Source organism: Drosophila nasuta, chromosome 3 (assembly GCF_023558535.2).
Source record: "Drosophila nasuta strain 15112-1781.00 chromosome 3, ASM2355853v1, whole genome shotgun sequence".
Lineage (NCBI taxonomy): Eukaryota > Metazoa > Arthropoda > Insecta > Diptera > Drosophilidae > Drosophila > Drosophila nasuta.
The window spans coordinates 5,164,548-5,175,772 of NC_083457.1; the positions used below are offsets into that span (position 1 = coordinate 5,164,548).

The 11,225-nt window shown below is 36.9% G+C and overlaps 1 protein-coding gene across 4 annotated transcripts in view; it reads left to right on the plus strand.

Moving 5' to 3' along the window:
* LOC132789828 (ataxin-2 homolog) overlaps positions 1-11,225 on the plus strand; it is a 48,221-nt gene that overhangs the window by 22,599 nt on the left and 14,397 nt on the right. For all 4 annotated transcript variants that reach the window (XM_060798112.1, XM_060798114.1, XM_060798115.1 and 1 more), the window contains one exon: positions 8,674-9,632. In XM_060798112.1, the coding sequence (XP_060654095.1) occupies positions 9,248-9,632 (385 nt within the window). In that variant the 5' untranslated portion in view covers positions 8,674-9,247. The remainder of the gene's footprint in view (positions 1-8,673; positions 9,633-11,225) is intronic.

The window sequence follows — 11,225 nt, forward strand, 5'->3', positions numbered from 1 at the left end:
TTATTGATTTTTGTTGTAGGTCAAAGATTATGTGGAATCCTGTCATATTTCATATGCTGCAATCCCTTATTCTTTATGACCTTGGTGATTAGCACCTGACACATTGACTCAAATATTCATGTGTGCAAAACTCAACTTTAATGCTGTTGGCGGTCAGGCTTTGGCCATTCAATTCGCCCACATACAAGTATGTGTGTACACACACTCTGTGTGAAGAATCTTACGTTATCTGGTCACATTTTATTCAGCGGGGCTCTGTGCCTTTTTTTGTTTTTCGCTTTATCGAGCCCAACAAGTATTTTATATCATAATTGCAATCTTGCATAAATGCGTATGCCAGAGTTTTCAGGCACAATTACTGTTTGTGAGCATGTGGAGTGTGGTGTGTGGTGTTTGTGTGTATTTAGTGTGTTTGTTTGTCCTTCGAATCGCCATTTTAGTATGCGCCTTTTTTCATACCAACAGTAAAGCATCAACTGCCAGCCCACAGTTGTCGTTGTGTTACTACACGTGTATCTGTGTTGTTCACACACACAAATACATACAAACCGAGCATGTCCATGACACACTTGCCAACGCATGTGAGCGTGTGTGTGTGTGTGTGCTTTTCGGTGCATATCTCAATGTTTGCATCTGCGACCAGGCTTTGCCCCAATCTGCAAACATGTTGGCTCCGCTTCTTTTTGTTGTTGTTGCTGTTGGTTTTTGCTTAACGGCAGCAACGCATTGAAACGCATTTTGTTTGCACTGACTGGACACCCTGACTATGAGATGCCTCTCCCCTCCAGCTTGTCATCTTTATCCACCATCGTTCTCTTCAGACACCAATGAGGTCAGCTGTTATATTATTACACATGTATAGTGTGTGTATGTGTGTGTGTAGACACGTTTTCTTCATTTCGCTTTGATTCCTTGCGGGCCACGTTCGCTCCATTAACACTCAATCATTAGCTGCTATTACAGGCACTCGTGCATCAAATTAAACGCTAACGGAAATATCATCAATAACAAACGCGACAAATACCATGCGATGGATAGCTAGCTACTCAGCTACTGGGCGACACGTCTTAGGTCAACGTGACCAATTATTGCCTTGCTATGCTGGCGACAAACAATTAGAACAGACTAAACAAACCAATTACGTCCACAGACGAGTTGATTACTTTATGTCTGCGATAAAAACACCTTTAAACATTTTTTTCTCCAAAAGAAAAACTATTAAATGTGTGCAGGCTAGAATTTAGTGTGTATTGAAATATTTAGGTACACTGCGATGCTTATTGCTGAAACTAGTCCCCAACTGAATATTGTATTGAACATAATATATTTTGCGTAAAAATAATTGAACATACATAAAATGTTAGTTATTTACTTTGTAATGCTTTGCATCAATTTTATGTTGAAACTTGCCACCAATTGAATATTGGTTTTAACGTGTTATATGTTACGTATACGTAACATTGGTTGAAATAAGTGTTAAGCATACGTAAAATTTAGTGTGAAATAGTTTATTTATTTTATGGTGGTTTTCTGCAGCTTTAAGCTAAAAACTGATTATTGGATTGAACGCAATGAATGTTTGTAATGCTTTTGCTTCAGTTGTATGTTCAAACTAACCTTCAACATAATATTGGGTCATATATAATATATTGCGCATAAGTAACATGGTTTTAGTCTATAAAACACACATAAAATTTAGTGTAATGAAATAGTTAAGTTATTTTGTAATGATTAGCTTAAAGCTGAAACTTGCTTCCAATTGCATGTTAGATTGAGCGTAATATATTACGTATACGTAAATAGGTTTTTAATAAAAATTATTAAATGTGTCTAGTCTATTTAATTTGATAAATTATTTTAGTTACTTTGTGATGCTCTCCCGCAGCTTTAATCTAAAACTTTTCCCAATATACATTGCGTATACGTAACGTGGTAATAAACACATACTATTAAATGTAACTAGTTTATTTAAAGATACTTTGAATTTAGTATGTAATGAAGAAGTTTAGTTACGTTGTAATGCTCTCCTGCAGCTTTAAGCTAACAATTGTCCCAACGTAATATACGTACATTGCGTATACGTAACGTGGTTTTAAGCTTAGCAATCAAAGTGTTTAAGATCCAGTGGATTGTCGCTTATTCACACATATAGCTATGCAAATCGCTGCAGTTTATATATCAAAGGATTAGCTTGGGGAGAAATCTGCATGTTTTCAATGACATTGGGCTGAGGCAAAGCGAGCATAAAGTGCATTTAAAATGACATTATCAACGATTCACACATACATACATACGTAAAGTTGAGGGGCTTTTATGCAAATGTTTTTTTTACCTGTTAGTTGTGCATTTTATGCGACTATTAAATGGTTTCAGGCTTCAATTGGCGAACACTTTGATTTTATTCGATTACATTTTTCTTGACGCTTTTATGAGTTGAAAACTTATTGGCTTTTGTCTTTGGCGTCTGGCGAATTCAGAGAAAACATTTGTTTGTTATGGGAAATTGCAATGGCTTACAGTTTGGCTTAATTAACATTAAATTTGTAAGTTGCTTGGTCTTTCAAAAAAGTGTTAAGACAAAAGCAAATTGCTGCTAAATTGGCACTTAAGGAATTTTGTTAAGCTGGCAAACAGAATGTCCTCGTTTTACCGTGCTCCGTCTGTCTGCCTGCCTGACTGTTGTTAGCTCTACACTGGCTACACCGGTAGTCAATTAAAGTCTAACTGATGTTTAACAATTTAATTACGAAAGTTAACAAGTTTAAGTTGAACTGCCAACTACCAACGGGCAACCGGCAACCGGCAACTGGTAACTGGCAACTGGAAGGTGACCAGTAGCAAGCAGCTGCCTGTCGGCTGTGTCTCGACAATTCAATTGTCCAAAACGGAAGGTGTTAGGCAAAATATGCCAAAGGCTGTATACATTTATAATATTTCGACAGACATTTTGACCTCGTTTTGCTTCTGCCGAGATAAAAATGTCGAGTGACTTTCAAAGTGAAATGGTGAGTGGAGAAGACTCAAACGTTGCATAAATATATTACATTAAAACATAAAATTTGCAAATTAAATCTGCTTAAAGTTGAAGAATACTTTTAATATTTCAGAACGTTATATTAAAGTATATTTTTGTGACTATTTAAATATTAATTTGTAATTTTGTCAGCCAATTAAAATGTCAAATTTTACATTTCTGTTTTGTTTTTAAATATTTTGTTTTCGTTTACTACACCGTATTTTAGCTAATTTGTGCTCGTCTTTGTGATTAATTTGCCCTTTACATGGCGTAAAGTCTGCCTTTATAAGCGTCTTATGAAATTTGCATCTAATTATTGTGAATTTTCCATTTAGTTAGCGTTGCCAGGGATTTTTTCCTTTTTGCTATTTTCCTCATATTTTTGTGGCAGCTGCATTTGTGCCGTTTTTAATGAGTTTTTGTTGCAAGAAAATGTTGTTGTTTCGCCAAAGTTTACACGCTTGACCAGCGGCTACTTGCTGACGGACTCGTTCGTAGCTGGTTGACTGACTCTTTGGATGGTTGGCAACTTGACTGCTTGACTCGCACTTGAGGCACTCGAAAAACTAATCAGCGTCGGCAAAAGTGCGCTGAGTGCCCCGCAAGTTTTACGTTGATTGTGTTGTCTTAGTTCGAGGGTATAAATAGGGTCTGTTAATGTGCTGGTTAAATGTGTAACGAATTTCAAAACACAATATTATAGCCTAATTAAAACCTTTCTTTAGTTCAATGGCTTTTGTTATTGTAATATTACCCGCTTAAGGGTACGCATACACCTTAGCTATTTGGCCTAAAGGGTATTAACTTTCTTGCTTCGCTTTTGTTGGCTGACCCGAGACTTTAGAACATAATTAAGTCTGTTGCAGTTTAGCCAAGTTGAGCGTATTTAATGAGCACGCCAGCCCGACTTTAACCAGGCCTGGCCAGAAAGAACATCGTTTGTGTTTTGCGAAAGTTTTTTGGGGGTAACTGCAACATTTTCGGTCAGTTTTGGACTTGTCACGGGTCTCGTTACTTATCTTGCTCATTTCCTTTCAGTGCACTTTTGTATTGCATTAACATCGTCATTATCCTGTGTTATCCTTTTGCAGCTTTTGCTCTTGCTTGCTAATGTTCTAGGCACTTTCCGAGCTTTGGTGCTGTTTTTATTTTAAATTATGTCCAGGATCTGGCCCTCTCAAGTGTTTTCCTTCCGCCGCGCTCAATAGCATAGTTATTAGCTATTGTTATTGCTGTTGTTTTCTCACGTTGCTGTTCTTGTTGCTGCTTGTATCTGTTGTGTGCTTTTGCCTCTCTCACACCTCTGCACTTTTATTCACTGGGCAAATGTGTTAAAAGTTCCGTGCACGCTTCGTTGCCTTCCTGCCCGCAAGTGTATATCCTGGAAAATCCTGTTGCGTGTCTGTCCCCACCGCCTGACGCATTTAATTTTCATTATAGTCACTTGACTGCACACAAAATTATGCCATCAGTTGAATGCAGGAGAGATGGCGCGATATAAGTACTATAAATAAATTCAACTTATTCGTATTGCTTTCATTGCTTTGCTCAAATAACCTGAGCATCTTTTGCACTCACGTCCCAACAAAAGTATCCTAACATGAATTTTACATTTAATTTAAGTTTAAATGCTTGATGAATTTAGCTTTCCAAGTCTCATCAACTTTTTGAAATTCCTCTTTTATTAACAAGTTTTAAAAGTTACTTTAGTACTTCGTCTTGGCTGATTGACGGATTTGCAGATACAGCACACAACATTCTTAATTGCATATAATTTGTGGTCAATGAATATCGAAGCCAATTTTGTCTGAAATGCAAAGAGTTGTGCTCTTTACTTGGTCTACTAACTAAGTTCTCATCTCATACCATGTTAGCAAAGTGTTAGACAAATCTTATTCGATGATCTGCAGGCTCAAAATTAATTACACCCTTATACTTTATAGATAGCGGGTATAAAAATTATATTTGTTAATCTGCAATGATGATTACTTAATTGTTATTAAAAGTATGTAATCATTTATTAGTGGATTTTCAATTTAAAATTGTGTGTAAAATACTGTTACATCAGAAAGCATAAACATTACAATTGTCAGTTAAGTAAAAATAAATCCATAAAGCATTTTAAATGCTACTTAATCCTTTCGCTTAAATGGGATTAGGGTCTAACTTTGAATTGGTGAAGCCTTGAAAGTAATACTGTGCTACAATTTATAATTCTATGTTGATTAGTTAAACTCTGTTTTAAGAAAGAATCCCAAACAAAAAAACCAAAAAAATAAAATGAAAACCAAACGAAAATTCCAAAAATATTTAAGCTTCAGCTGCTTTGTCCTTTTCCATTTATGTTATTTAGTCGTTTTGTCTTGTCTTGTACGTTTTATACGCTGGTGCTAAATGTCAGCGCAGCAATTAAATTGGGAATAGGCGACAACGATGACAACGACAACGACAACTACAACGACAGAACCAGAGACAATGAGAACGAGAAAGAGAACGACGACAATTGGGAGAAAGGCAGAGCGAAGCGAAAGGAGTGACGTTGCAGTCGTAGTTGGAGTTGGAGTTGGAGTTGGAGTTGGGGGTGAAGAGGGTGAAGGTTGACTTGGTGTCCGGAGGATAGCCCTTGGCGCTTGGCGTGTTATAAAATTATGAAGCAAAAATTGGATTTAAAAAAAGCTTGGAGAAATGGGATAGCCATTAGCGTCGCTTGGATGTCGTTTACAGAGCGCTGTGCTGTGGCTGCTGCATTTGATGAGTTTAAAAATTGTAATTAAACTGCGTTTGTTGTCATTGCATTTATAAATAATAATAATAAATATTGCATAATAAGGCAGACCCCCTCCAGACGGTTGGCTCCAGCCAAAGAAAAGCGCTCAAAAGGAAATGAATGGAAATGAATGGCACGATGGGCAAGGGCTCAGTCAGGAGTGAGGCATGCAGGGAGGGGCTTGAGCTATAGCGCTGCAGTTGTTGGCAATGGCAGAGCAAAGTTGTTTCGTTTAACTATTAAAACTTTTGCAGCAACTTCATAAAATGACGTGCGAAAAACAGCGCGCAATGAAATGAAAGAAAAATGCCATTGAAATCAACTAACAGGAGAACTCCCTTTTCTCTTCCGAGTTTATAAAGCAGACCTCTTTTTGCTGCGTGTTAAAAGGTTTTTGGCTTGGGCCAAACACTTTAATTAAAGTGAAATGCAAACATTTCAATTAAGTCCCGGACTAAGCTGATTTCAATCTGACTAAAAGGGATAACTTCCGGCAGACATTTTGCCTTTTGCTGTCGCCTCAAGGGTTGCAACTTCTTTTGCCTCCTCCTTGTCTCCTTCAGCTCCTCATGCTTCAACTCGTTGTCCGGGTCGTGCGTGCTTGGTTGCCTGCCAGCCAAGCTCAAATGTTATCCAAGCACAATTAAAAGGGCATTGCCCATTGCTTGCGACGTCGATGCTGACACGCTGAACGAAGCGATTGACATTAATTTTGCATTAGCCAACCCTAAGTCAAGTTGCTCATACGCCACGTTAGCCACAAATTTAATTATGCACGCTTGGCAATAAAAAAAAAAAGAAGAGAAAAGAATCGAGACCATATACAAATAACAAGCGCCTTTTGTTAAAGAGCCAAGTAGTTGACCTACCAGTCGCCAGTCTCTTTTTTTATTTTCCAATTAAGTAAATTGCTTAAGCCAGCTGCAGCTAGGCTGCTCCTTTATTATATAAATCACATCGGATCAGGCTAGCCAAATGTTTTTTGTCCATTGATAACGGGGCGCCGTGTCAAATCAATAAAATAAACAAGCCCTAATCGCTGTTTTGTGCATGTGGCTTCTATCATCGTATTTAATTGGGAGACACCTCCATCGCACTTGTTCGATACTTGTGTCTGGCTTTAATTGATTCCGGGGGAAGCAGTCTAAGCGTGTTATTAGACGAGCCTCAACTTCTATGCCATAATGATTAGTTCTTTGATGTGTGAGCCAGACACAATTGCCATTACGAGTGCGGTTCCTTTCCTTTCGGTCTGCCAACATTCAATTTGTATTACACGACCTCCCATTGTTATCGTTTTAATGCCTTACGAGTATGACGCCCTTTAATGGCCTTAATCGATAATGGGGCCCATTGTAAACGCCTGGTAATCTTAACGACCCTAGTTAAATGAGCTAAATGAGATATGTCAACGCTTTATATGGTAATACGACTATGCGACTATTGAAATATATGCTCAACGATAGCGCTTAGCGAGTGCGACTTAGAGTGAGAGTAGATTATTTCTTAAGCACACTATGCTCATAGTTTGATTGCGGAACTGGATCTCTCAAGTATGTTAGATATTCAATAGAGAGTTTAACAATCGTAATGGTTTTACTGATACTTTCTGATTAACACTTATTCATAAAAATATTTAGGCTATGTTGGTGAAATCGGTTCAAATGGTGCTCAGTTAAATTACATCATTACATCATTATTCTATTTTTTATGAACTTCTTTTTATTATCACAAAATCTCTGAGTAACATGACATTAAGGTTCGATACTTTGCCTTTATTTACGTCTTTAAACCATTTTTTACTTTCTTGTCTTTGTAACATACACAAACTATGTTCGATTCTAACAAATCGCAAGATATGTGTGCACAACAATATTATTGTGTGAACATCGTTCAATCATTATGGTTAGTCGTTCAATTTACTGAAAGCACAAAAGTATCACACATGAGTTTAAGTGACTGGACGATAGAAGACAACAGACCGCAAAAAAACGACTCATCAAAAACGAAACATGTGAAGAAGAGTGAACTAAAGATCAAAAGTGAACAACAACAAACTAATGGACAAAATTGAACTATAGAACAAAAATGAACGATGAAGGTATTTTTTTCCATCGTTCGTAAACTAATCCAACACTGCTTCAAACTATGCATTCAAATTGGATTTGCAATGTTGCAGTTCATAAAGACTGGAACAGACACCAACAATGTTATTAGACAAATTGACTACTTCATAATCTATTTAAACGTGATACACTACTGAAATTACGGAATTTATTGTTGTTTCAGGTTCGAGAGCGTATTAAATGAACAGAACAATAGCCGAATAGAACTGATTCTCAAGTTATTGATGTTATCGTTAATTTTTCAAAGAAGAAAACGCCGACTTTAAAACGTGCAAAATCTCATCAATTGACATCGATAATATGAAATGAATACAATTATTTTTGAAATATAAAATATCTAATATCTATCCGGAATGACCATATAAACTTAGCATCTCTAATAACAACGCATAAGAGTTGTTGAGGGTACTTTAATTGGGTAAATAAGTCAAGTCCTGCATAAGTGCTTTTAATTATAATCACAAGTTGACTCGAAAAGTTGAATGAGAACGACTTTATTAATATAACTATAATTTATTTTGCGAGCATATGTTCACATGTGGTTACAATTATGTGTGTTGGCTGCTGGCTCACAATATTGTGAGTATTTAAGAGTTGCTAATTAGATTAAGTGAAGTGTCAAATTTTAGTGTGTTTTCACTTTGCCAGCAAGTTGTGTGCGCTTAACCTGCCCTCAAGTGCACTTAAGCACAAGCAACGCAGCCAACAACTGCAGCGACAGCAACAACAACTATTACAATACTCGCATTTGTTTTCTATTACAGGAGTCAGACGAAGGTGTAGGAGACGAGCGAGGCGAGCGAGGCATGCAAAAGCTGGCTGTGTGAAGGGGAATAAACTGGCACAACAACTTTAAAAGTACAAACCAAGTGCAGAATTGAAGAGCACAGACCGAGCAACAATGCAAAATGCGATGTCAGCAACAGCAACAGAAGCAGCAGCAGCAGAAGCAACGACAACGACAGTAAAAGCGAGTCAACAACAGCTTAAAACATAATACGCTCATGGCAAAGTAGGAGGCGGTATCCAGAAGAAGAAGTCACCGAGTTGCATTGGAAAGAGGGGAACAGAACAGAACAGAACAGAACAGAGGGCTGTGGAAAAGTTAGAACAAAGCGTCAGCAGAATGATGAGAAATCTTTGCTGTAATTAGTAAGCGGATGGCTGACAAACTGCACTGTGACTATGAATCAAATGTTAAGCTGGGCTAAAGCGGAAGCGGAAGAGGAAGCGAAAGCGGAAACGTTTGTGCAGGCCCAATAAAACAGACTAAATGTTTCGTCGACCGCGGCAGAAGCGATTGCAGCAACAGCCACAAATGCTAAACAGTTTGCGATCATGTGCGACGTTGAGAAGGCGATTAGGAGCAATCAAAGCGAAGACAACGACGATGATCAGGACGATCGAGAACAACAACAGCAAAAACATCCTCACCATCAACACGAGGACGACGACGACGAGGAGCAGCTGCATCTCAATGATGCCACAGACGTGAAGTCAACGGCTTTGGCCACATCGTCCAATAATAATGGCACCAAGCGATGCTTGGGACAGCTTCTGAAGATATTGCTATCATCGCCAGGTCTTGTAATTCTAGTCACTGGTTACTCTGTGCTCGGTGCTCTGATCTTTCCTCTGCTCGAAGCACCGCAGGACCTGAGCAAATCGGCAGTCATTGCCAAAAGCCGTGAGGATTGCCTTCGTGAACTCTGGATCATAACGGGTGAGTGAACACAGCTCGGTTAAGAAAGAAATTAGAATTTTGTAGTCTAATTTGAATATAAATTTCAAGACTTTCTGTTGGCTGCTTACAATAAGGAATAACTTTAATAAGGGTCATGATAATTTCAAATATATTATTGCGACCTCTTAATTTCTTATATATTATTTAGAAGAAACTTATGAGATAAGAATCTTTTATGTTACTGTTTATGAAAAACTATTATTAATTATTAAATTCAATTTAAATATTAAATAATATAATATAATATTATTATGTTATTTTTATAGTCAAAATTTGGAATTTAAAATTAAATTTGACTTTTACAATAAATTTACGAATTTTATGAAAATACAAATTTATTTTAATTTCTGTAATAAATATTAAACATAAAAATGAGACCTTTTATACCCGTCATGATTGTTGTAGTATATGATTTCTGAGTATAAATGAAATCAATTAATAAACTCAATTCAAAAGGCTATCAATGTATTTCTTAGTAAGGCCATAGTAAATTTTGTATTACGTTTAATTTCCTCAGAGCAGCAGCAGAGTCCAAGGCCGTGTTTTTCTTGTTTGTTAAACATGATTTATTGTCATTTGTATCGATTGCTATGAGGTGCAATTTGATGCTATTATTTTAGCTCCGCATGCAATAGGGAATTCACGAGAAGGAGTATTTGCCAAAGAATGACTGCAACAATTTTGAAAATTTTATTTATTTATAGATACATTTATTATGTAGTTAAATTTTGGAATACTTTACTCTGTTTGCAAAATATATTTCAGGTAGCAACCAAAATCTACCCCATGGGTATCCAATGGGTAACGGGCATAGAATTTATGCGGCAAATATTACCCGCAGTGAACATAAATTTCAGTATTTTACGCATGATTTCATAATGGGCAACCCACATTAAGTCTCATTAATGGAAATTAATGCCAAGCAAATATCAATATTTTAATTGAAATAAACTCACACCTAAATTTACGCAGACACAACCAAAACAGTCGCAGACAGAGACAGTGCCAGAGACGGAGATAGAAGCAGAAAGAGAAACGCAGTCAATGGAATGCAATTTCCAATGCATAAATTGAATAATAACAAAATATTTGCATAGCCAAATATTTAGGTAACCACAGGAAAACAAATTTCGTGAATTTTCGCGGCACTTGCATATAACTTGTCGTCGAACTAATAGCAGTGAATTTTGATCTATTTTATATTAATTACTTTGGCACTTCCATTACAGCTGCCGTTGGCACTTAACACAAAAGCATATTAATTCAGTGTGTGTGTGTATGTGTGTGACTGTCGCTGTCTCTCTGTGTGTGTGTGCGCAAGAGCTTATGTTGATTTAATGAAAATTTCACATCATAAATAAGCTAATTAATTTACACGGTGTTTGTATTTGAAATTGACGCACCTGGCGTATGATTAATATCATAGACTATTCATTTAATGATGTCGGCCTCCGCCACAGCATAAGCCTTAGATAAAGTTTCGAAATTAGCCAGTTAATTTATTTGACAAATTCGTGACTTTCACCTCGCATGTGTTCTAAAGTATAGAATGACGAATTTCCCAGATTAAGT